Source organism: Grammomys surdaster, unplaced genomic scaffold (assembly GCF_004785775.1).
Source record: "Grammomys surdaster isolate TR1022 unplaced genomic scaffold, NIH_TR_1.0 259, whole genome shotgun sequence".
Classification (NCBI taxonomy): Eukaryota; Metazoa; Chordata; class Mammalia; order Rodentia; family Muridae; genus Grammomys; species Grammomys surdaster.
This window is the reverse complement of record NW_021604700.1, coordinates 1860574-1888290: the sequence shown is the minus strand read 5'-3', so window position 1 is coordinate 1888290 and position 27717 is coordinate 1860574. Positions and strand designations below refer to the sequence as shown.

At 37.3% G+C, this 27717-nt stretch overlaps 1 protein-coding gene across 2 annotated transcripts in view; it reads left to right on the top strand.

Moving 5' to 3' along the window:
- Positions 1 to 22082, top strand: part of Swt1 (SWT1 RNA endoribonuclease homolog) — a 53767-nt gene extending 31685 nt beyond the window's left edge. For both annotated transcript variants that reach the window (XM_028775774.1, XM_028775775.1), the window contains exons 15-20: positions 3122 to 3270; positions 7194 to 7381; positions 11939 to 12070; positions 17144 to 17210; positions 18767 to 18831; positions 21178 to 22082. In XM_028775774.1, coding sequence (XP_028631607.1) covers positions 3122 to 3270; positions 7194 to 7381; positions 11939 to 12070; positions 17144 to 17210; positions 18767 to 18831; positions 21178 to 21307 — 731 coding nt within the window. In that variant the 3' untranslated portion in view covers positions 21308 to 22082. The remainder of the gene's footprint in view (positions 1 to 3121; positions 3271 to 7193; positions 7382 to 11938; positions 12071 to 17143; positions 17211 to 18766; positions 18832 to 21177) is intronic.
- Positions 22083 to 27717: the final 5635 nt, after the last annotated feature.

Genomic DNA, 27717 nt, shown 5'->3' with positions numbered 1-27717 from the left:
GTAAGGAGAAGAACTAAAGATATTATAGCTCTATCTTCTTTTTTCTTTTTGTTTTTCAAGACAGAGTTTCTCTGTGTTGTTTTGACTGTCCTGGAACTAGCTCTGTGGAACAGGCTAGGCTTGAACTCACAGAGATCCACCTGCCTCTGCCTTCCTCCTACTGGGATTAAAACATGTACCACCACTACTTGACTTGGCTTATGTTCTATTAAAAATTATTTTTGCAGTCACTGGATGCCTAGTTATTGGGTCTTGATCTGGAATAAACCTCTTGTTTAGAGGCTTGTGGAGAATATGTAATTCCTTCTCTAAGGTAATTTTGTTTGTTTTGAGATATGATACGATCTTATGTCGTGATCTGGCCCTGAATTCAGTATGTAGTTTAGGATGACCTTGAACCCATATTTTTCCTGCTTCCCCTTCATATGCTGAGATTACAGGTATACACCACCATTTCCAGCTTTTAAAATGATTTTAAATTAAAAAAATAATGATGTATAATGTCTTTGAATAGCAGTGTTCATAGTCCTTGCATTGTACATGGGTGTGACTTCTGTATACCAAGCTTAATGTCCTTATATCAATTCATGGAGAAGTGTTTAGAAATGAGTGTATGACTGGTTAACTTTCAGTTTTATTTCTATATGAATTTTTGGTTTTTATTATATATGTATAGAATTCATTCTTATTTTGCTTTCTTTCAGAATTTTAACAAACACTATTTTTCTCTTTTTTTTTTTTTTTTTTTTTTCTCGAGACAGCTTCTCATGTCTCAAATGTCAATTTTGACGCTTGCCAAATAGTTCAGCCAAATAACTGAGGCTGGCCTTAATCTATTATTTCTCCTCTTCAGCCTTTCAGGTGCTGAGATTTTGGTGTATCTGTGTACCCATTAATAAAGCCTTTTTTGTAAGTGGAAATTGAATTTATTCAAGGATATAAGTCCTATTAAACACAGACTACCTTGGAGAAGCACTTTTTAAAGAAGCTGTACCAGTTAGGTCTTCCTTAGATTTATGCAGTTCATCAGCTCTGCAGTCTGTTCTACATGGGACATCTTTCTTTTTTTCCCCCAGAGAAATTTAAACTAGTCATTGACTTTTAAAAGAACTAAAAGTGTTCTTATCAGGAAAAATGGTGATTTGGTGTGGGAGGTGGGAGTATGGATAAAGTGAAGAGTCTTGGCTATAATCATCCTAGTAAGTTAGAATTGTTAAATATTGCTGGATGTGGTGGCACATACCTTTAATCCTAGTACTTAAGTACAAAGCCAGTGTGGTCTATATAGCAAGTTGCAGGCCAGCCTGGTTACACGATGAGACCCTGTCTGAAAATACAAAATAAGTATAAAATAAAAAGAGTTACTAATTATTCAACTGTCTTTTAAAAAAAGACTATTACTTTTATTTTATGTGGATGTTTTGCCTGGTCATTCTATACACATGCATGAATGCCAGAAGAGGGCACCAGATTTCTTGGAACAGGAGTTAGGGTTGCTGACCACAATATAGGTGTTGAGAATTGAATTCACATCCTACACAAGTACAAGTGCTCTTAAGAGCTGAACCATCCTGCCGGGCTGTGGTGGCGCACGCCTTTAATCCCAGCACTTGGGAGGCAGAGGCAGGCGGATTTCTGAGTTCAAGGCCAGCCTGGTCTACAGAGTAAGTTCCAGGACAGCCAGGACTACACAGAGAAACCCTGTCTCAAAAACCAAAAAAAAAAAAAAAAAAAAAAAAGAGCTGAACCATCTCTTCAACCTTTAAAATTGTTTTAAAATTTTACTTGACTCTTCAGAACTTCATAAGTAGACTCTTGTATGTGATACACAGGGATGCTTTATTCATTTTTAACTCACATTGCCAAGGAAAGCCATGTTCAAATGTAAATATAATAGTTTCTAGAGGCGAGGGTATAATTAATGAAGTGCTTCCACATACTCATAAGGCCCTGAGAACTCAATCCCCAGACTCCTGTAAGAAAGCTAGGTGCAGTAGTGTGTGTTTGTATACAAGGATAGGAGAGAAGACAGGTGGATCTCTGGGGATTGCTGGCTAGCTAGCTTAGGGGGGGCCCAGGCGAGTGAGGGACCTGATTTAAAAGCACCTGTGAGGAAAAACATTTGAGGTTGGTTGGAGTGAGTGTGTGTGTGTGTGTGTGTGTGTGTGTGTGTGTGTGTCTGTGTGTGTGTGTCTGTGAAAACAGCCTCCAAAACCATGAATATTAAAACAGAAGGAAAGCAAACATTAACACATGATGATTTTGCCTTTGGAAGCAACTACCTATCATTATGCTTTAATGATGAAAAGATAGATCTTTTCTCTCATTTGTTTTGTGATAATAAAATTTACTTTTCTTTTTAAATGTTTTTTGTTTGTTTCAGTTTCTCACTATGTAGACAAGTCTGGCCTTGAACTTGTAGCAATTTCCCTGCCTCTGCATCTTGAGTACTGGAATTATAGGCATGCACCACAATGTCTGCCTTTTTTTTTTTAATAACTTTTAGACCTTTGAAATGATTGTCGCTAATAACTTGGGAATTTAGTGGAAATGTTTTAGCCTCTTGAGAGAAAGCTATTATGGTAGGTTATCTTACTTTACAGGAGGAAAAATCTAGCTTTTGTTTCTTATTGTTGTCCAAAGTCTCCTTATTAGCTGGACTCTTGTGTACAAAGAGTTAACATACCATTTTCAATAAATCTTGTTTTACATGTGATAGAATTTCAAGTTGCTTGCCTCTAACATGTGACTCACTCCTTTATAATAGTCATCTGGATGTGTGACAGTTTCAGCTTTGAAAACTCTGTGCTTGAGTTTTTTGTTTAGCGATTAATACTTTTTACTGAAGAATAAAATATCTTACTTTTCTTTCCTTTGAAGTTGACTGTGTTCAATGAACTAGAATCTGAATACAGAATACCAGAGTCAATATGAACACTTTGCCTATGAATAAATGTGTTCAATTTTTGCTTTCTATACCAGAGAGACATATTAGTTTTGACATGGATATGTAAATGTCTACTTTGTTTAAATTATAAAATTAATACTTGATTAGTGTTTCAAGGGATTGTTGTGTTGTATACCTGTTCTTTCATATTTTTCTTAATTTTTCTCTTACCAGCAAATAAGGCAGTGGATTTTACAACAGTGAAATTCTTGCTTCAGGATTCTAAAAGTTTGTTACATGCCTTCAGTACAAGGTCAAATTACGATGGAATTCTTCCCCAGACCTTTGCTCAAGTAAACAAACTACTACAAGTACTTGCAGAGGTGAGATACCCATAGAGTGTTATTTAGAGTAGCTCATCACATACATTCCAAACATGAATTTAGTGGCCAAATATAAAAGGATTCTATTACCTTGACTTATTCTAGTATTCTAAAGGCATTGAATAAATACAAATTACATTGACATATAGACAAGTCATATCATAGGTTATGGAACATACACCTTCTATAAAAGTTGTATCACAATAGTTGTTGAAGTATTCATTCATTTATTTAATTTATTTTTTTGAGATAGAATTTTTGTATGTAGTTCACCTAGTCTCAAATGCATGTGTTTTTCTTTTTGGGACTTTGTAGTATAGAGATTATGGGTACACACCACTGTACACTTTAGATTTTATTTTTTTCTTGTTGAATTTTTTTTTTATTATTTCCTTTATGGACAAGAGAAAGTTGTGCACACACAAAAGAGGGGCTGGAGAGATGTTCCTCTTGCAGAAGATGTAGGTTCAGTTCTTAGCATTCTTAAGGTGGCTTACAACCATCCTTAAATTTAATTCCAGGGGTTTGATACCATCTTTTGACCTCTTCAGGTACCAGGCATGCACCTGGTACACATATATACATGCAGCCAAAATACTCATACACATAAAATAAAATAAAAGAACAAAAAAGTATGTTTTTTGAATTTTTTTTTTTTTTGAGACAGGGTTGCATGTAGCCTCTGCTAGCCTCAGATTTGGTATGTAGCCAAAGATAACCTTAAGTTCTTGATCTTCTTAACCTTTATTTCCTGAATACTGGGATTATAACTGAATACTATCATTCTTGTTTAGTACTGGTTATCTAATCTAGAGTGTCTATCAACTGAGATAACATCCTGAACCCTAAAAATATATTTTACTGAGAATTGTTTGTACAATTCATTTAGATTCAATGCATGCCTTTAAAAAAAAAAAAAAGATTTATGTATTTTGTTATCTGAGTACACAGTTGCTGTCTTCAGACAGTCCAGAAGAGGGCATCAGATCCCATTACAGATGGTTGTGAGCCACCATGTGGTTGCTGGGAATTGAGCTCTGGACCTCTGGAAGAGCAGTCAGTGCTCTTAACCACTGAGCCATCTCTCCAACCCTTGATACATGTCTTATTTATTTATGTCTCTAACTTAAACAATAAATAAATAATGTTATTTCCAAAAATAAAATATCTTAATAGAACTTGAAAAGTAGTTTTAACTAATTAGGTATCCTAGAGGAGATAATTTTTTTTTCCAAAGGGGAGGAGGTTTATTCAGGGCAGAGGGCAAAGGTGGGGAGAGAGAAACAGAAGAAGATGGCGGAGAAAGAGGAGAAGTAGAGGCCAGCCTTGACTATGTGGAGAGAGGGGGAAGGGAAGGGCGGAAGGGCGAGGGGACAGAGAGAAGCTAGAGGAAAGAGAGTAAGAGCAAGGAGATAATTAATTAGCCCCATTTTTAGATATGTGTCTAAGGCGGGTGGAAGTAGGAAAAGAATAACCATCTGTAATGAGATCTGATGCCCTCTTCTGGTGTGTCTGAAGGCAGCTACAGTGTATTCATATATAATAAATAAATAAATCTTATAATAAATAAATCTTAAATAAATAAAACATGATTAGTGATCTTTAAAAAAAAAAAAAGAAGAATTCAAATCAATTTTGTTGATTAGGTTTAGATTTTACATATTCAGGATCCTGTCCTGTGGGGTTTTTGTTGCTTTTTTGGTTTTTTGCCTCTAGTACTTTAAATTCTTTGAATCTTTAAACTTCTCTTCTTTGTAAAATAAGTACAATAATAATTCTTAACTTAGAATTCCCATAAGAATGAGCTAAGTTACTGAAGGTAAATAGTTGGTGCTATGTAAGTGTTTATTTTTTTTTTTAAAGCCCCACTTGAATGATTATGTATACTCTTGATTTAAGAGCCAGGGCAAAGGAGGAATACATAAATGCTTAATTTTAAATGTTTATGGTAATTAAAACAGTTACCTGGGTTGTAGATATTGCTCAGTGGGAGAACAAGTTCCTAATTTAATATAAACAGACAAAATGAGATCATCTGTGTTTGCTTTCTGCCCTACAAAATAGAGAATGCTAAAACCTGTGCACTTGGTCTGGGATTGTAACCTCCTTTGTGTATATCTGAGAATCAAGTTTTTCTTAGGCATCTTAACATCTTGAATAAGTTTTTTAATCTTTCTCTTTCTTGTTTTCCTTTACTTAAGAATCTGAATTGTTTCTGTTTCTTAGGGTTTCAGTTCTATGTCATAGTATTGGGTATTCATGAGAATTTAGTGAGCTAATATAAAACCTTTAAAGATCTGTATACAGCATGTTTGCATAAATAGTAACAGTTACTATTTATAGTGTTAGACATTTTGTTTAAAACATTTTAAAACAAAAATAGTAAGACATGAAGTTTGAGTTACTGATGAGTTTTGAACTCATCCTTTTATTAACGTGGAAACTTAACTCTAGGGAAATAAAGTATTGTTTTGCGTTGGCCAACTCTTCTTGGGCATTGGGGTCAGCCTTAAAGTATGGTTAATGTATCCAGTGAGACTCCATTGGAGAAAACTAATTTTGCCTTTATATGTAGGTATTAATTGCAAATAGCTTCTTGGTTAGGCTTGAGTGCCTCTGTCCACTTGACCCTCTTAGTGCTCAGACTCCATCTGTCTTGAACCTGTGCAGGCCTTGTGTGTGCTGCCAGTGTCTGTGAATTCATGTGCTTCAGTCTTAAGTCTGAAAGACAGTTCCTTTGGGGTAATATATCAACTCTGGCCCTTAAAGGTATTCCATCTCCTCTTCCACATAGATTCTTGAGCCTTGAGGGAAGGGCTTTGATGAAGAAATCCCATTTAGGACCGAGTACTTCAAAGTTTCTCACTCTGCACATTGTGGAATCTCTGTTAATTCCCATCTAGTGCAAGAAGCTGCTTCTCTGATGAGGGCTGAGCAAGGCACTAAACTATGGATACAGCAGTATGCCATTAAGCATCGTTTTATTGTTGTTGTTATTTTCACAGAATAATAGTACTAGGTTTTCTCTAGTCCTATGACCTATCTCAGATTCTTGACCACTTTAGTAGTATCAGAGATAGGTTCCATCTTAAAAGTGGGCTTTAAATCCAATCAGAAAGTAGTTGGTTATTCCCATTACATTTGTGTCACCGTTATGCCAGTATATTGTGGCTGGAAAATACTGATGATTACCTTTCTCTTCTGCTAGCATGCAGTGTACCTTCAGTACCTCAAATACTAGTCACTTGTACTGAAGGCTCTAGTTAGGCACCAGTTCACCTTCTCTATGTTCTATGGTTCTATGTGAATGTTGTCTTCAGCAATAGGGCCTTACCACTGTTGTAGAGGATAATTTAATAGCCTTGGCAATGATTTGGGGGTTCCCTTGGGGCTCCTTTGACCAACAGTTGAACAAGATATAATCCATTCCTGGCATTGGAGACTTTACACGGTAGCATAACATCTTTAGTTGCAGTATTGTCTCCGCCATTATTTGGTGACTCCGTTTAGATTCCTTCATATATGTATATGTTTGAGGAAGCTTCTACAGTAGTAGGTTTCTATAGATTTTCAAATGGCTTTTAGTGTTAGTAGTCCTTCTTCAGATTTTCTTTTTTACCCTTTTCTTCTATCCTCCCTGCTTAATCCTATTTTATGTAATTCTCTCCATAACAATATATTGAACAGTATTCTTAATTGACATTTGCATGTTAGGTAAGAAAGGTTATAGTAAATAAGTTGAGCCTATTTGATTTAAATAGAAAAGGAAAATATTTTTTTCTAAGTCTAATGCTTTTGTAGAAAAATTCTGTACATATGAAAGAAAAAAAAGAATGGTCAGCTTGTCTGAAAAACTGATATCTCTATTTCCTCAGTTGCTAGTGCAGGATTAGTATGCATTTTGTGTAATTCTTATGTCACAGGTCAAGACAAAACGTAAGCCAAATTCTTCAGAAAGCACAATGAGTAAAAAGCAGGAAGACACTTCTTCGATGAAGCTTCATAACCAAGAAGTTCCCGTTTTCTTGGATTCTCATCTTCCCCAGTTCACCAGGCATCAAGAAATCTGGTCTGTCCTGGAGAATGTTTGGACTTCAATATATCAGAACAGGTACTAAATTCCCAAGAGATTCAACTTGGTCATTACAAGTTTGCTTTTTATAGGGTTTCTGTTCTTACTATTTCCACTGAAATTAGTGTTTGGGTTATGAGTTTATTGTGCTAGATAGTCATACTAAGGGCCTTTTGTCAGATTGGTACATTAGAAATATTTATGTTTAAATAGGGGTAAACATCAGAATTACCTGGAAAATTTTAAAGTTTCTATATCTAAACATTATTAGAAATTTGGATTCAGTAGAAGAAAGGTAAATCTGAGAGTTCATTAAAAAATCTCTCCAAGTGATTCTGATGTAATCAAGATGAGGAGCATTGCTTTTGTAGATCACAACCAGTGAGTCACTTAGATTGATTCAACAGTTTAGAAAATTGCAAATCTGTAATTAAACTGGAAATAACTTGAGAAAAGTTCCTTGGGTTATAGAAAATTCACATAAGAGTTTTAAAGGTGGATAAATACTGTCATTTAAAAGGCTAGATATTATTACCTTAGTATGTAAACATAAAACACTGAATTTAGAATTCTCAAATGAAGAACTATAGAGATCATTCTTGGGTAGTTTTCATTTTATATTTATGTCTGTGGGTGTGGCAGTGTCATAGTGTGAAGGTCAGAGGATGATTTGCAGAAGTGGGTTCTTTCCCTCTACTGTGTAATTTCCAGTGATCAGACTCAGGTCATCAGGCTTAGCAGCAAGTATCTTTACCTGTTAAGCCATTTTGCTACCTTCCTCTCTTTTTTTTTCCCCCCAGTGTTTAGGACCAGTTGTGTTTTAGACAGATGTTCTGACACTGAGCTACATTCTCTTTGAGTAATTTTTCTTTTTTTCTTTTTTTTTTTTTTTGTTTTTTTTTTCGAGACAGGGTTTCTCTGTGTAGCCCTGGCTGTCCTGGAACTCACTCTGTAGACCAGGCTAGCCTCGAACTCTGGAACTCAGAAATCTGCCTACCTCTGCCTCCCAAGTGCTGGGATTAAAGGCGTGTGCCACCACCACCCGGTGAGTAATTTTTCAAATAAGGTGCTGTTAGACTAGCTTACATAACTTAAAACCACTGATTTTAGAATAGGTAAACACTTAGACTTTTTCCCAAGCCCATTATCTTTATATAATTAATTGACCAAATACTATGACTTTGGTTCAAGGTCAGGTGTGACTATTATTTTGGATTAAGGTCATCTATTTGTTTTTAAGAGCAAATCAGAGTATATTGGCAGTCTACTGACATATCTGTTGTCAATTGGCTGTTACAACATTGGCTATTAGGAGCTCATTTTTTATTTATTTACTTATATATCCAGTTATTTAAAAATTTTACACAAGCATATATTTATGTTGCATGTCTCCCTGGGCCTCATTTTCATCTGTCTTCCCTTTTCTCTACCCATTTATCTTTGTTCTTGGAGCTCATTTTGTTTTTTACTCCTTGACTATAAATAAACATTTTTCAACAAATTTATGTCCTGCTATTTTGCTTTCTAACCCATCATACTAAAAAGATAACTGCAGCTTTGTGAACTGAAGATTATATTACAGATTTAATAATTTTTTATGAATCAGTTTGTTTTACTAGTCAAAACATTTTTGATATTTTGGCTAATCAAATATTCTTGTTTATAGAAAATGACCATATATAGCAAGTAAGAATGACTGCTTTAAATACAAAACCGTATCTAAGACATTTGAAAGCATAGGCATTGATCTATAATGTTCATGCATTTGTATTGCATGCTAGAGAGCTCTGTGCTATTTCTGGATAATAGACTTAATATAATAGCATTTCAGTAAGTAACAATGGTTTTTTTTTTTTTTTTGGTTTTTCAAGACAGGGTTTCTCTGTGTAGTCCTGGCTGTCCTGGAACTCACTTGGTAGACCAGGCTGGCCTCGAACTCAGAAATCCGCCTGCCTCTGCCTCCCAAGTGCTGGGATTAAAGGCGTGCGCCACCACCGCCCGGCTAGTAACAATGTTTATATTGCCTTAACAATACATATTTATTTAGCCTAGTTTTTTTCCACAAGTCTAGTTGTATACCAGAATTGCAGTGGAACTCATAGAATATAATTCTTTAATATAAAAATGTTCATTTGGAGGTCTGGTAAGTATTCTTACACAAAGTTAGTAGAACACACTTATGGTTAGTGTTATCAGCTTGGCAGAATCTAGAAACATCTAGGTGATGGGCCTTTGGGTGTGCCTGTTGAGTATTATCTTGGTTGCTTAATTGAGGTGGAAAGATCTGCCAGCTGTGGGCGGCACCATTTCCTGGCTGGGTTCGGGATGTCTGAAGTAAAGGGAGCTGAGCAGCAGCATGTATTCATCTCTTCCTCTCTGCTTCTTTACTGTGTATGCGATGTGACTAGCCACCTCAAGCTCCTGCAGCTCAATACTCTACTGTGAACTGAGAACTAAAGTAAACTCTTTCCTGCCTAAAGTGCTTTTGCCAGAGTATTTTATTATAGCAATACAGAAAGAAACAGATGAGTTCTTATGCACAAACTGTAAATGCCATCATTTTTATGGTTTGATAATAATGTAGTTTTGAACTTCTATCAGGTCAAGTTTTTGTTGTCTAGTTATGAGGAAATTGGATGTTGAGTGCTTTGTACTGCTAATTCAGGTCAAAAAAATAATCTTTTATCTGGGCATGATGATACAGTCTTGTTATCCTACTCTTCAGAAGAATGAGATAGAATAGTTATGGCTTGGAGGCCAGCCTGGGCTACATAAGATCCTGTCTTGAAAACAACAAAACAAAGCAAGGCTTTCCTGAAATTTATCATTCAAGTTTCTGAGGCACTTGTTTAAATGTGTATGTTTGAGTTTACAAAATGATTTATAAGCACAATTTCTTGTTACCTTTCCCATTACTATTCTCAGTGACTCAGAATTTTTGCGCATGCAAAAACAAGAAACTGCTTTTGGCAGTTGATAATTTTCTATAAACTGACTACTTAACCAGTTGAATAGTTTATTTCATAATATTGAAGCTAATGAGTCTGACAGTATATTGCAGCTTTTATACATAACTCTTGATTTGAAATGTTTTTATTCAGAATCACCTCGTTATTCAATGTGACGTTAAGAGAAGTTATATTAATGTTTATTTAAGCTATATCTTCACATTCTACCTTGTGTAAAAATAAACAAAAATATTTTGCTTTTTTTTTTTTTTTTTTTGAAACATGGTTTTACTACATAGCTCTGGCTGGCCTGGAAGACCTACTTGTCTCTTCCTCTTGAGTGCTGGGATAAAAAACATGGGCAACCAACGTGGCTTAGTATTTTTGCTACTTAAAACTGTACCAAAATTTCTATGGGACAATAAAGACAATGACTTTGAGAAACCATCTAGTCTTTCTGAAACTGAGTTCATCTTGATGCAGAATCGTATCACATGATCTCCAAGGTCTACAGACTCTGAAGTTACAACATGACTTAGAGTTTGGACTGTTGTAACACATTTGCGTTTCTTTCTCTGTTTTCTTTCTTTCTTATTTTTTTCTTTTTTGAGACAAGCTCTCTTATGCAGTCCTCTATGTAGACAAGACTGACCTCAAACTCACAGTGATCCTCCTGCCTCTACTTCCAAGTGCTGTTATCCCCATGTATGCCACCATGCTCAGCTTTATGAGTGTTTTAATGTTGCTACGTAAAGGGTGTTGTGGTTAGTGTGGATGTTCTGTAGGTCTGCCTTTGCTTCTAGGTATATGAATAGTTTCCCAGAGGTACATAATGAATCACCATAAGACTATATATCTTAAAGCAGTAACCATTTGAGAACTGTTATGAATGCCCAAAACTGGAAAAGCAAAAGACCGAAGGGAGTGCTAATTGAGAATCTGCTCCATGCCTTTCTGTCTTCCAGTGGTCAACCTCAATCCTTGCCTAGTAAATAGTAAATGCCATCTCTCCAGTTTCTACTTTTGTCTTTATGGAGAGGGTATGGTCCAATCTAATCCATCCCTCATTTACCTTAATCATTTACATTTGCCAGAGCCCTGTTTCAAATGAGGTCCATACGGAGGCTTTAGATCAGTAGCTCTCAACTTGCCTGCTTCTGCCTCCCAAGTGCTAGGATTAAAGCATGCACCACAGTACCTAGTCTTATTTTTTTATCCACATATAGCATAAATATTTTTTAAATCTTAGTATTTTATTAAGTAGACATTAAAGGTTTCACTGATTATTTTAATTATTAATTTACAAGGATAATCTTCCAGCTTTTTGTTTAATTGGATACATAATTCATTATGTTTATATTCTTAAGTACTGACTTGAATATATGTTAATAGTATTACTTCCCCTTCATCTCTTTGGCCTTTTAGAGTGAAATGTACCTTTTTTATTAATTCTTTTAAATTAAATCTGTATGATGTGTGGCCTAGATCTGTTGTGTGGATATTAGTCCAGACTTCTTTCATGTCACTGTCTTTTATTTCTAACTTATATAGATAAACATTACATAAGATTAATCATATTATTATTTTTTATATGTCATCAGTGAAAACAGCTACAAGTATTAAGTGAGTACATCCTTTGTTTTTATAGCACAGATGTATTTCAAACACTGGACTCAAGTTCAACCCTGACAACTTCAAAAATAGCATCATTTGAAGAAGCTTTTATATATCTTCAAAAGTTAATGGTGGCTGTGAAGGATATTCTTGAAGGAATTCAAAGGTAAATATTGTGTTAAATTTTATAGTTCTATATTTACCAGCCTAATTTAGATCTGTTAGAAGTCTTCCAGCAAGTTATAAACTATTGGATTTTTATGAGACAGAGTCTCTCTAATTCAGCCTTGAATGGTCAGGTGTGGACCAGACTGGCCTCAAACTCAAAGAGATCTGCGTATCTCTGTCTCCTGAGTGCTAGGAGTGAAGGTGTGTGCCACTGCACCTAACAGTTGATTGACTTTTAGATTTACCTTTCTCTCTTTCCTGTAGATAATATGGATTTCTAGTTTAGAACACAAAATGTTTCTACCTTTTCCTTTTATAGGAAAAAAAAATACTAGACACTCCCTTCCTGAAGGGTTTTGTTTTATGTTATAGCTTCTGGGACAGTGCCAGGCACATTTGCTCATGGAAGAAGTATGTCAATTATCACTGCTCCTCTAAAAGAAATAAATTAATTTTTGACAGAATTTAATTCCTCAGATACAGTTTCACAATACAACAAACTGAAATACAATGTGAGAGGCAATATGGTCTTAGGATTGTTGAAATTTTTACATGTGTGACTTAAACATTTGTCATAGTTAGGAAATAATAGTTTTTCCTTTTGTAGCTTTTTAAAATTGATCTCATTATTAATATTTAAAGGGTATTTTATCTCATTTTGGACCATAGTTTGTCTAAATGGTTTTTAGGATAAACAGTTATCAAAGTCTTGCCAATGTTAAGTTATTAGTGAATTAAAACATGGCAGATCCTAACATGAGTCAAATACAGTCTTTATATACAATAAATCCTTTAACTTCAAGTAATAAGAATAATAAATACTAAAGTGACTATTTCTCACTTTGGATGTATAAAACCATGCTTTACAACACCTTGCAGAAAGCAAGGATATAAACTTTGTCTTCAGTCACTTGACACTTGCTGAGCACCAGCTGGGGTTGACATCATACTAGGTACCAGGAAAGGGAAGGTGAATACAGTGCAACCTCGGACTCCCAACATAGAAACAGTCATGTTAAAGATAACAGTAGTAGCTGGAGTGGGGTTAGGGGTGGTGGTTGTGCATGCCATTAATCCTAGCACTTGGGAGGCAGAGGCAGGTAGAGTTCGAGGCCAGCATGGTCTACAAAGGGAGTTCTATCTAGGACAGCCATAGATACACAGAGAAACCCAGTTTCATAACAACAACAACAAAAGATGCAGTAGTGCCCTCTTATGTGCTGAGTATGCATCTCAGTATTGCTAGAGCGTTCCTGGAAGCACAAATAACTGATTGTCACACATACTGTGTCTTTTTATATATAATCAATAATGAAAAATAATTTATAAATTAAGCATACATAAGAGTTCCTTGACAGAAGTGTTTCTGATCAAAATAACTTTGGAAATATTGCATAGTATATTACCTCTTGAAATCATTTTACATCTACTAGCATATTAATTGCTTTATAAAGTTAAGCCGTAGATTGTTTGAAAGTAATGCTAGTATTTGAGAGGCTGGGTCAAGAGGATTTCAACGTTGAGATGAGATTGGGATACATCATGAATTTAAGACCAACATGGGCTGTGTCAGGAGACGCTGTCTCAAGGGAAGATATAAGTAAGATGCATATTCTTCAGTGTTTTATAGCTTATTACCCTTTGAAAATGAGGAATTGGTATTGCTAACCAGCTCTATGATTGGTTTGTAAGAGAACTTGTTAAAAATGCAGTCTTAAGGGCTGGAGAGATGGCTCAGCAGTTAAGAGTACTTACTGACTGTTCTTCCAGAGTTTCTGAGTTCAATTCCCAGCAACCACATGGTGGCCCACAACCATCTGATCTAATATCCTCTTCTGGTGTATCTGAAGACAGCAACAGTGTACTCACATACATAATATAAATAAATAAACCTTTAAAAAAGGTGGTGGTGCATGCCCTTAATCCCAGCACTTGGGAGGCAGAGGCAGGCAGATTTCTGAGTTCGAGGCCAGCCTGGTCTACAGAATGAGTTCCAGGACAGCCAGGGCTATACAGAGAAACCCTGTCTCAAAAAAAAAAAAAAAACCCAAAAAACAAAAACAATGCAGTCTTAATCTAAACTTACTTAAATAAGAGTATCCACACTTATTTTATACATAAAGGAAGTTGTATTTTTAGTAAGTTTCCCAGAGGATTTGTGCATAGGTAGTTAAGAAATTCTCTGCAGTTGTACATTTTAGCCTTTTTTTTAATCTTTTGAGCTACGAGTAGACAATGTGAATAAAAAGTATACTACTTATGTCATCATTCATTGATCAAAAGGAAACTACCAAAATTACAAAGTTTTGTTTTATTCTATTTTGTTTTGAGACAGGATTTCAATATGTATCCCAGCCTGGCCTCGAACTCATGTATGTATGTTTGTTTCTTTCTTGACAATTCTTTTTGAGTGCTGGAATTACGGGCATAGTGGCCTGGCATAAGTTGTCATCATCATCATTAAAAGAGGAGGTAGGAGAGAGAGAGCTAGCAAGTGATGAGTTGCTGCTAAGTTAGAAACCAAGGACAGGTCCAGTGGTGGTGCATGCCCTTTAGTCCCTGCACTTGGGAAGCAGAGGCAGGCAGATCTCTGAGTTCTAGGACAGCCAGGATTACATGGAGAAACAGAAAGAGAGATAGAGTCAGACATACAGAAAGAGGAACCAAGGACAGGAAAGAGAGTGAGGGTGAGAATTGCAACCTCCTTAGCTCAATGTTTATGTTTTACTTTTAAAAAATAAGATTGAAATGGCTTTTAAAAAATTATACCCTAGCCAGACAGAGGTGACACAAGCCTTTAGTCCCAGTACTTTGGAGGCAAAGGCAGGTGAATCTGTGAGATCGAGCCCAGTCTGGTGTACCAAGTGGGTTCCAGAATAGCCAGGCTAAACAGAGAAATCCTGTCTCAAGAAAAACTAAAAATAACAACAAAAAACTATGTTATTTGAGGATGACAAGATGGCTTAGCAGATGATCCCTAGAAACCACATAACAATGGAAGGAGAGAACCAGTTCCACAAAGTCATCTTCTAAGGCTGCTTGGCTTTATATGTAAACTACACATCTGTTTTAGATTTGTGCCTGTAATAACTTTAGATGAAATATTTGAAATGTTTTCTTAGTTTCATGTTCAGTATCCTAGGCAGAAGAGGAAAAGAGGAAGAAACAAGCTAGGTTGTTTTTGTATTTTAAAGAAAGCATGACACATTTTGAAGCTGTTTCTTCTCCCCTACCCCTGTGTGTGTGTGTGTGTGTGTGTGTGTGTGTGTGTGTGTGTGTGTGTGTGTGTGTGAGAGAGAGAGAGAGAGAGAGAGAGAGTGATTGATGTTGGGGTGCCTTGCTCAGTTGTTTTCTTCATCTAATTTGAGACAGGGTCTTTAATTGAACCTGGAGATTACCATTTTGACTAGATTGACTGGTCAGTTAGCCCCAGAATCTACCTGTTTATACCTTCTAGCACTGAGGTGACAGGTGTGCACAGCTGTGCCTGGCCTTTATGTAGGTGCTAATAAACTGAATTCAGATCATCATGTTTGCTTGTGCAGTAAGCAGCCTTACCTGTTAAGCCATTTTCCCAGACCTTGAGGCTGTCACTTAAGTTTAGATGGCTTTTTTTCCTGTCTTTTTGTTTGTTTGTTTGTTTATTTTTAAGTTATATTTATAGGAACAAATAATAACTAACAAAAATTTAACTGTGTAGGCCTAATCATAAAATATGATTTCAAAAAATTAAACCTGTTCTTGGTTTTAAGAAAAGATGGTTCTTATTAGTTGTTTTAAAACCTCCACTACATCTTACAGTTTTTGTTTGAAATATCTTATAATACAAGTACATTTCTCCCTACCCCCCCCCCCCGTGTGTGTGTGTGGTGTATTTGCACATGTGTGTAGGTATCTCCACCTGTACATGTATGTGGAGCCCAGAGGAGGATGGCACACATGTCTTGTTCTGTCCCTCTCTGCCTTATTTCCTTAAGATACACATTCCTGAAGCTAGGCTGGTGCTAGGCTGGCAGAGAGCAAGCTTTAGTGGGTACCTCCACCCCTCTACCTCTCACAGCACTGGGGTACACTATTTCTGTGGTACTAGGGATGCAAATTTATGTTCTCTGTTTGTGTTGCAAGGGTTCTCTTACCCACTGAGCCCCTGGAGCTCAACAATTACAGACACAAGATCTGAAATTTCTGTATTTCTTGTGTGATTTTATGAAATTTCTAAAAGTTAATTGTCTTGTTAGTCTCTTGCCCAATTTTTGTTTTTCAAATGGGGATCAAATCTATGGCCTTGCTTAAGTCCTACTCCATTTTAACATTTGAAAAGGCCATGTCCATCCACAGACAGGTCCACCATACATGATTTCTTAATAAGGAGGGCTATAATTACAGCATCTTTTCAGATCCACTGGTGCTTACTCGCTTTTACATTTAAATTTTTATTTATTTTATTAGCAAGTATTTTTGACTTACTATTTGGGATATTGGATAGCTGACCTCTTTAGTGTAAGCAAGATTATTTATAAAAGCTCTTCTTTCAGTTGGCACAGTGTGGTGGCTCATAGCCATAATCAGGGAACTGAGGCAGGAAGAGCGCCAGCTTGAAGTCAGACTGGTCTGTACTACAAGACCCTGTCTTTAAAAAGAAGGATTAGTTGGCACAGTGACAACACTTTGCTCTACTTGTATCTAGAGTCTGCTAGTGACCTTAAAAACTTGAAGTTGCAGTTTTAGAAGTGACTTCTCAGCATTTGGATTAATTGTCATGAACAGAATGCTTGGCCACTAATGAAGGGTTTTCTTATTTTAAGTTAGAGGGGTTTACTCATTGAGATTTGACCTACTTTATTCAGGGTGTATCTTTTCTACTTCTAGATCAGTGGTTCTCAACTTTCCTAATGCGGTGACCTTTTAAAAAAGTTCCTCATGTTGTGAGGAACAGTTCTTCATGTTGTCCTTTGAATAAACTTGATAAACATGAATGCCATGTATAAGTTTGAAGGAGAAAAAGATTTGTTTAAAATTATTTTTCATGATCTTTCTGTTAATTTATTATTAATTAATCTATTTATTTTAGGATTTTGGCTCCTAATAGTAATTACCAAGATGTTGAGACTCTCTATAACTTCCTAATCAAGTATGAGGTATGAAAAGTATTTATATATTACTCATATAATATGTATATATTGTTTGGGTATAAATAAATACAACAAGATTGCTATTGCTATTTTCTTTAAATGGTTTCTTTTATTTTGAGCCAGGATCATGCTGTCTTGTACAGGCTGGCCTAAATTAAAGTTTCTGATTGTCATAAAAATTTGCCAATAACATTTGTTTTCTTACTTGTTTAAAAAAAATATATATACACATATACATATATATACACATATATATTATATATTTTAGATATACAAGGAGAGCTGGCCCTGCCCCTTGGGGGCATAGGCACTTGCTGGAGAGCTGGCAGACTGAAAAACTCAGCTACTACCCAGACCCAGATCCAGGGCTTTTGAGTTGGTCCACCCCAACATCTACCCCATCTATGAACACTGCTGGAGCTTGTCAAGGGGCCAGGCCTGTAGGACTCCACGACACAGGGCAACAGTGGGCTGAGAGGAGTTTCAGTGAGGATCCAGTATTGATAGTATAGCAGAAGCTAGAGGCCTTGAAGCAGACCAGTGACTCATTGCACATAAGTAGAACACTGTTTGCAGTGAGATGCCTCAGCTGCCAAAAGTACTTGCTGTGCAAGCCTGGTGATGTGAGTTTCATACCTGGAATCCAATAACTCAGATTTGTCCTCTGACCATGACATTTACACATGGCATAAATGCACCACACTAACATACATGCCCACGTACTAATGACAAAGTAACATTTCAAAAAGGAAAAGATATTTTTCATTTTGAGTTTCAAGTGTGCAACAATTTGAATGATAGACTTTTACATTTATGGTTTTATAAATTACATCTCTGGGTTATAACAGATTTTTAAAAAAACAGATTTTCAGAAAATGTCCATGGACTAGGGAATAGCTCTAAGGTAGAGCATTTGTTTAGCATGCATGAAGCTCTGAGTGTAATTCCTAGAGCCATAAGAAAGTGGGGAGGGAGGAAGAAAAGGAGTGAATGAATGAATGTGAGCGAAGGGAAGAGGGACAGCAATACCAGCAATTCAAACCTTTTCCTAAATCAGACCTTTTTTAAAATTTTTATTTATTTAATGTATATGAGTACACTGTAGCTGTCTTCAGACACACCAGAAGAAGTCATAGGATCCCATGACAGATGGTTGTGAGCCACCATGTGGTTGCTAGGAATTGAACTCAGGTCCTCAGAAAAGCAGTGCTCTTAACTGCTGAGCCATCTCTCCAGCCCCCAATAGCTTATAGAAGTATTTTTTTCTGTTCAGTTGAATGCCAGAATAATCTGCTTTCAAATAAAATTGCATGACATTCAGGTCCACTCATTTCTACTATTTCTAATTCAATGAATAGATGAGTTGTAAAAATAGGACTGAAGTTTCCACATAGTGTGGTGATAACATTGCGGGTCACTGAACTTCCCCTTACTGGTTCAGTTGTCTTTTAGTCAGTTACTGAAGAGCTGAGATTCTGCTCTCAGGATATGCCCTACTGCAGTTGTACTTTCATTGCTCATTCAGTTTATCTCCTTAATAACTGTATTTTGGTTCTTTTCAGGTAAACAAAAATGTCACATTTACTGCCCAGGAACTTTATGATTGTGTTTCTCAGACTGAGTATCGGTAAGCACATCTATATGTAGATAATGAGATACCTGTAACAAACTTTTACCGTTTGCTATCACTGTGGGAGAGTGAAGCCATTTTTTTATGGGGTATGTGTGTGTGTGTTTGTTAACATGCATGTAAACATGCATGTATAAGCTTGTAGAGGCCAGCAGTGGATGTCAGTCACTCTCCACCTTGTTTTTGAGATAGAGTCTGGCCACTGAGTTCTGGGATCTACCAGTCTCTGCCTCCCCAGCATAAGGATCATAGACAGATGCTGCTGTGCCTGGCTTTTATGTGGCACCTGGAAATCTGAACTCAGGCTCTCAGGCTTTTGTGGCAAGCACTTTACTGAAGTGATCTTCCTAACCTCTCACGAGTTTTTCAACCCATATTAGTACCAGGTATTTCATATATGCAAAAAGCCTGTTAATTTATTAGCTATATAGTTTTAAATGGTTTTCACGTTTGACCTCAAGGTTCTTTAATGTATGATTGTATGTACAATCTTATTTATTTATTTACTCACTCTGAAGCAAGGTCTTACTGTATTGCTCAGACTGATTTTGAATTTGTGAGAGCCAACAAGTCTTTTTGTCTTAGCCTCTCTAATAACTGGGACTATGGACATATACCACCATCTATTTCTGTAGACTACTGAAGACTTTAAAAAGCTTTTGTTCATGTGGACCATATCCTACCCATTCTGTGTGAACTCAGAACTTTAGGATGTTAGGTTGGTGTGGTGGTACCTACCTATAATCTCAGATGCTTGGAGGGCTGAGTCTTGAAGGTCACATATTTAAGCCACGTTAGGCAACTTAGACTATCAGAGGAAGAAAATAAAAATAGTTTTCATTTTAACTTACACTAAGATAAATGGCTTTTATAGACCTCAAGGAAGAACCTTTTTGAAGTTAGGAAGTATCCAAAAATGTATTGAGTGCTTCTCATGTTTGTGAGGGTTCCATTACCAAAAAGTGAGTGCTCAGGGAAGATGACTCACTGGAGATGCTAAAGTAAGGAAGTCAGAGGCTGATTATCTGTCCAGCAGACAAGTCTTGAGGAAAGGAACTCTGGAATTGTAGCACTACAAACAGCATTGTGCACTGACAACTTGCTACAGGAAATTACTAGGAGTGGTAGCTGTCAGAATACTGACTCATGAAGGGAGGGAATTCAGTGCCAGTAGGCTGAAGAGGAGGAGGAGCCCCCCTCTTAACCTTGAGGGTAGAGAAAAGAAGAAAAAGGAAGGATAGAGAAATAGATTCAGTTACTGAAAGTTATGTTTGCTTGCTTGTTTTCAACTTTAGAATAAATGACCAAGGAGAGGTCCTATTTTTGTTTTATTTTAGAAATATTAAGAAAATATTTTCATCTCTGCTTTTTGTACTTTGTACAAGGCTCTTCTGAAAATCTTTTATTTTTTTGATTAGTTGTGAATTGGAAGCAAAATCAAAACTTGAGTTTAAATATAGGAACTAGGTGTATGGTAACTCAAAGCCAAAATTTTTATAAATAATATTTTTATTCTTTTGAGAATTTCATATAATGTATTTTGATCATATTCAATCTTCTCACCTGCTTACCCACCCAATTTTAAGAGCTACCTCACCCAGCTGTAGATTTAACTGTTTATTTAAAAATTACATGGTGTGTGTGTGTGTACTACAGCACACATGGTGAAGGTAGAGCATAATTTAGAGTATCACTTCTTTCCTTCTACTCTGTGTGTCCAGGAGTCAGATGCAGGTGGTGGGCTGGAGAGATAGCTCAGGGGTTAGGAAGTCATACTGGTTTTTGGAGAGGACTGGCGCTCAGTTGCCAGCATCCAACTTGGTCTTCTCATAACCACCTGTAACTCCACCCCAAGAGGATCTGACACGTCCTTCTGGTGCACTACACTCATATGTATACACCCACACATAGACACACATATGTGTATACACACTATACTCATATGTATACACCCACACGTAGACACACATATGTGTATACACACTACACTCATATGTGTAAACCCACACATAGACACACATATGTGTATACACACTACACTCATATGTATACACCCACACATAGACACACATATGTGTATACACGCTACACTCATATGTGTAAACCCACACATAGACACACATATATGTATACACACTACACTCATATGTATACACCCACACATAGACACGCATATGTGTATACACTTAAAGATAAATAACTGTTGAGACAAGGTGTGTAGCCCTGGCTAGACTTGAACTCACTACATAGACCAGGTTGCCTGGAACTCACAGATACCTGCCTGCCTCTGCCTCTGGGATTCTTGACTGTCTTGTAGTGATTGACTACTTCTTTTTCTCCTAGGGAAAAATTAACCATTGGCTGTCACCAGCTGATTGAGATGGAATACACCATGCAGCAATGCAGTGCATCTGTCTATATGGAGGCCAAAAGCAGAGGATGGTGTGAAGACATACTCAACAACAGGACTTAGTTCATAGGAGGAATGGCGTCTGTCTTCATGAGGAACACAGTAACTTTCAACCTGGTTGCTTTTTTTGAACCAAACCTAGAAGAATTAAAAAAAAAAAACAAAAAAAAAACACTTTCATAGATACAAAAAACAAAATGTTGTATTGACCATCTCCTTGAATCCAGTGTAGTATAAACTGTAGACCCAATTCTTCTGGAGTTGACAAATAATTCCTACCTCTAAGGAGAAGAGAGCCATCTTCTCAGTGTTCCTGAGGCAGGAGTCACTGTGACACGATGGCAGCCCACAGCCTTATTAGTATCTCTCCTGACCCTGAATGTGAGCACATGACCAGACACTGCCAAACCTAAAGACTTCAGACGTGACCATGCTACCACATTCCACATGGACTGCTTTCGTGAACAAACTGTCATTTATATAAAACTTGTGGGAAAACTCACCACTTCCTTCAGGGACATGAAGTAGAATTTGGAGCTAGCACCTTCTCTGTAGCTGCTTTGGAGATGTCATTTTTCTGTGTGTTTTCAGTAGGGAGGAGCCCCTCTGATGTTTCCCCTTAAATGGAAGCAGTATGGATTTAGGGAATTGAATGGCAGTGGCAGCTGTTTGCCCTACCTAAAACTCAAGTGTTTAATTGACTTAGTTATACATTAAGTTGGAAATCTGTGTTTACTGGAGTATATTATGCTTTTGTTAATATATTAGATGGAATCAAATTTGATATTCTATAATGTTAATTTATTTTTTAAACAATAAATAACTTATTTTAGTAGTATTTTGCTTTTCAGTTTACTTCCAAATACTGTCTCTGAAATGAGTTTAAGGTGTGATTATAACAATCTTTCCAGTAGAAAGATTGGTTCTGATAACAGATATTGCTCAGCTGTATGGTTCTGAGGTGAGAAAACTTACACGTTAAGGTTTGTGGGCAGATGAGTGACCAGCAGGACCTGAGCCTAGGCAGCTAGAAGCTTCAGCATGTCAGTAAGTCTTCCTCTTCATTTCTTGAGACAACAGTGTTGTTACATTACTCTGGCTGGCCTCATAGGTCAGTTTGGCCTTGAATTTGTAGCAGTCTTCCTGGTTTGGTCTCTACAAGGCATTATAGGCATGCACCACCACGCTGACTTCAGTAAAGTGCTTGCCACAAAAGCCTGAGGGCCTGAGTTCAGATTTCCAGCTGCCACATAAAAGCCAGGCACAGCAGCATCTGTCTGTGATCCTCATGCTGTGGAGGCAGAGACTGGTAGATCCCAGAACTCAGTGGCCAGACTCTATCTCAAAAATAAGGTGGAGAGTGACTGAGTGACTTCCTGAGCTAGTAGGGTCCCTCAGTGAACCTTAAGCTCACCGACTCAGCTAGACCACGTCCAGCAAGCCCTGGGGATTCTCCTGTCTCTGCTTCCTCTGCACTAGCAGTACATGTATGCACCATTACTGGCTTTTTCATCTGGGTGCAGGTATCATACTCAGGTCATCATGTCAGCATGTCAAGCCTTTACTGACTGAATTCTATGTCCCTGTCCCGACTCCTATCCTGGATATTTTTTAATGTGCTACCTATAGTCTTAAATCCCTTAGGAAAGGCAGTATTTCAGAGTACTTTATGCCAGAACAATGTCTTTTTGTGGCACATTCCAAGATCTAATAGAGGTGCAATGATTTGAATTTGTTAAGTGGCTTGTTACCCAGTGCACACCACAGAGTTTTCAAGTCTAAGGTAGAATCTGTAGTCAATTTGTCAACACTGACCACAACTGGTCATACTGAATTAAACATAGGATAGTGTAGTCCAGTTTGCATAGAGGTTTAGTCACTCAAGTAGGTAGATTAGCAAAAGATCCTAAGAACAGTGAAAATACAGGGTGGCTAACTTGTCCAGTTTCTAGATTGCAGTACAATCTGTCTGAATACTCAGTAGGGAAGACATTCATCCTAGCCTATCATGATTAAGGCTGTAAAGTATTCCACCAGACAGATGGGCCAGAAAGTTGTCAAGTTGGGAATGTGAACACAACCTGGGCTCTGAGAGTCGGCCGAGACACTACATAAACCTGGGGCTGACTCTGAGAAAACTCTTCATTAAGATGACATTCAAAATATCAAGTAGCACTCATATCTATCCTTGGATGGTCTTCTATGAGAAAGACCCACAGTGTCATAAAGTGAAATAGAACTATGAAGTTTTAGTCTACAGTCGTACTTGTCCACTGCAAATCTTGGTGGAGTATTCTTTAGTTTTCCTTGGCCCCAAAAAAGTATCCTCTCTATTGATCAGTTTAGGTTGGAGAAGTAACATGGTACAAAATAGGGAATTTTCAAAAACATTTTTGTTTATAATAACCATTCTCTGTGTGTACCAGGTATTTGTCTGGTACCGCAGAGGTCAGAAAAGGGCAGTGTGTACCCTGAAACTGTATTTAACAGACAGTTGGGAGCCAACATGTGGATGCTAGGAATCAAACCTGGATCCACTGTAAAAGCAGTAGGTGCTCTAAACCTGAGCCATCTTTCCTGTATAGAATTTTATATGAAACAGGATTAGGTATTTGGTAAAAGCCTGCCATGTTGACACGATGGCCTGAGTATGATACCTGCACCCAGATGAGAAAGCCAGTAATGGTGCGTATGTGTAATGTTAGTGGAGAGGAAGCAGACAGAAGAATCCCTGGGACTTGCTGGACAGTCTAGCTGAGTCAGTAAGCTTAAGGTTCAGAGTGATTCTGTCTCTGGAGGAGGCAGGAATTCAGTACATGTGGACCTCTGGTGTACACACACACACACACACACACCCATGGAGGTCAGCCATATATAGCTTGTGCCTATAGTCCAGGTATTCAGAAGGAAAGGGTAAGAAGATCACAAGTTTGAAACCAGCCTGGTCTACATAATTATTTCCAGAGGCTAGACATAGTTACAAAACATGACTGATTGCTCACAATCATCTGAAACTTCAGTTTCAGGACATCAAACCCCACTTCTGGCCAGCATGTATCTAGTACATCAGTATACATGCAGACAAACACCCTCAAACGTAAAATTGAAAAACAAGACCATAAATATATCTGTGAAGCTGTGTTTTTGCACAATTAACAGCACTTGGGAGACGGAGGCAAGATTGCTGTTGAGTTTAATGCTAGCTTGGGCTACACTCAAATCTTAACTTTTTCCTTCCCCGCCTCATCTGGCTGGTATTACAGTAGGCTTGTCACCACATTGAGTTTGTAAGGTGCTAAACATGAAACATGGGTCTTCTGCATGCTAAGCAAGCACTTTACTAACTCTACGTTAGCCCCATAGTTTCATCTTTAACATTATTATTGCGCTTTAATCTTTTCTCAACCTCTGTAATTCTGCTGTGAACTAATGGTTACTAGCTAAACTATCAGTACAGATGCCTCCATGGTAAAAGTTCTTTACTGAGGTAAGATACAGGTCTGTCCTACTCTTCTTTTTAAACCTACTTGAACTACTTTATGGGTTACCTAGAAAAAAAAATTCCCTTGTATATTACTGTGAGCTTTATTGAATGCACAACCATGTGATTACCAGTTCATTCAAGTAAGGAGTCACATTGTCCCTACAAGTAATTGTGTTCCCACTTTGGGGTTAATACCAGGTAAGTTTGCTATTTGTTTCCTCTTCTCCATAATGCTACAGAACTGGAACCTTTTGTGTTATGCTTTCTACACTACATTACTACTTAACGCGTACCTGCCCACATGGAAGCTAGAGTTTCATACAGGGATATCTCCCTCACCTGTTTGTTCACCTTATGAACAATTTTTGACATCTAGCTACCTGGGAGATGGTCACACCAGCAGCATCCAGGATGCTTCCATAGGTGTGCTTTTAGAACATAAGTGGTCAGGCCATATGGCATCGCATCGAAAGTTGCTATACCACTGCTCTGCTGGGCCAAGTAGAAATGGAATTGTGATAGCTACATTGTTTCATCAGGAGTGAAAAGCCTAAATGACATCACAGCAAAGGAAGTTTTCCCAGTTGCCAACCTCATGAACACTTGCTGTAAGCAGTGTTCATCATGGTGAAGTACCTTGTACAGTGATCATCGTCTAGTTAAAGACTGTTCTCAAGAGCTTTCCTAAGTCAAGGCCAAACAATTGAAGACTTAAGACTGGCCTGCCAAAGATGGGTTAAATGATTGTATTGGGGGAAAATTGTGTTGATATGTCTGCAAAAGCCAAGATTCAGATGCTCAGCTAGGCTATGATAGATGTTCTCAAAGGTTCGCCTTCTGCTAACAGTCAAAATGCTTCTTGAACAGATGGCATTAAGTTTATGGCTCTTTAAAAATACAAGGTTTTCATACTTCTTTTAGTGTCCCCCTAGTTTCAAGATTCATTGTTGTATAGAGCCATACTAATCTTTGAATGGCTCCAGTTTCAGTATGTGTTGTCAAAGCAAGAGCAATTTCTACGTCTCAGTGTTTGTAGTCCACCAGTACCGACTTCTTATCCTGCAGTGTTATAGTGTATATACTGTTAGCAAGTTGGTAGGCTACTTTGATTTTGTTTGGGGAGCTCTAATCCCATACAGGTTTATGTGTAAAGGAATCCCATTTTACTTTTACACTGGTGATTATTTAAATCGCTCATGTATTTACTTTATCCTAGGCATTACAGAATTGCATTTTCAAAGTGCCTACCGGATCTTGCAGTTCCTCCTGCACCTTAGGAAGTCCCCTTTCAGCATGTTCTAACAACTTGAGTATTTTACAGGGTTCAGCAGGGTTCAGGGTCACAGGCAGAACAAACTTGAGTAAAGTTGGGTTTTGTTTTCTATGTAGCCCTGGCTAGTCTAGAACTATGTATATAGTAAGCTTTATCTGCCTCCTCAGAATTAAAGGTATTAAAGCCATTGTAAACCCAGTATTTTATTGGCCATTGTACACTTGCCACTCAAGTCTTATCATTTTAACTTCTGATTAACTTGATTGATGGCAGTTGTTCCTTTGTATCCCACACACAATGACCTTTCTAATGGTAGACTTGTTTTACTAGTCTTACTGAAGACTTGGTATTCATTCTGAATAATTTCTGATGCAGTTAATTTACTTTATGCCTTGTTCCCATTCTTGTTAATGTATGTTATCATTCAGACACTTCTCAGTTAAAGTTTGTTAAGACTCACTTAGCTCCTTCAAATACAGAGATTTTGTTGTTACTGAGATTCTTGAACTAACTCTGCAACTACAGGACTGTTTTACCTAGACTCTTCTGCGTCTGTCTCCTTCCACAGCTGTTAAAGGTTAGATAAAACACTGACTTGTTAATAAGGATTCTACCACATCCTTCTCTAAGAGACAGAGTTTCTCTAATTCAGCCTTGGATGGTCAGGTGTGGACCAGGCTGGCCTCAAAACTCAAAAAATTGTATAACACTTGGAGTAATGGGAAACTTTTTGTTTTCAGGACAGGGTTTCCCTGTATAGCCCTGGCTGTCCTGGAACTCTGTAGACCAGCTGGCCTCGAACTCAGAAATCCGCCTGCCTCTGCCTCCCAAGTGCTGGGATTAAAGGCGCGCACCACCACTACCCGGCAAGTTTTAAGTTTCTTAAATTTTATGTACTATTACGTTTGATCAAAAAGTGTAGAATGGGCTGGAGACATAGCCAGCAGTTGTTGTATACACCTTTAAACAATTTTAGAGCTTTTTAAAAAAATGTGCTATTGCCAATACTATTTTTAAATCATTCTAAACTGCATAATGATAAAATGATCCCCTCATTTTTTTAACAGATATGCAGACAATGCCATCTTCTCTTCCCCTGAAGAAAACACAACTTTTAGATATAGATGAACACTAACTGGTTGCTGAGGGCTGTCTGGGTTTTTGTTTTGTATTGAAATAGGTTATTGCAGCTTCTTTAAAAGCATACTTTGTGGCAATATAATACTATTTTGTCGAATTCAGGAGAACTTTCATATCAAGCATTTGCATGAAGCATGTGACTTATGCAGTGAAACGTGATTAAGATCTCCGAATCAAACTATTCCATGGCTGGACAGAATACATATTAGGAACAGTCATTAGGCCACATCAAATCTGCTAACCTGCCAAACTAGTTTAATGAAAAACCAAATCAGGAAAAGATAAGAACTACACAGCAGGTGAACTACCTTTCTTCCTTCTCTGCTGGATATACAGGAGAGAAATGAGGTGGCAGAGGACCAATCTAACATTTGAAGAAAATGCATTCATATCCCAAGTCAGCTACTTACAGTCATCTTATGCCAGCTGGCAGATTTGGTTTATGTAAAACACAACCTCATACCATCCCTTACTATAAAGATATGGCAAATAAGTATTGTCTACTAGTACTGTAAACTCATCCTTACAGGGAAAAAACAAAACAATGAAAACCCCGTTGTAAGTAATGAAATGAAT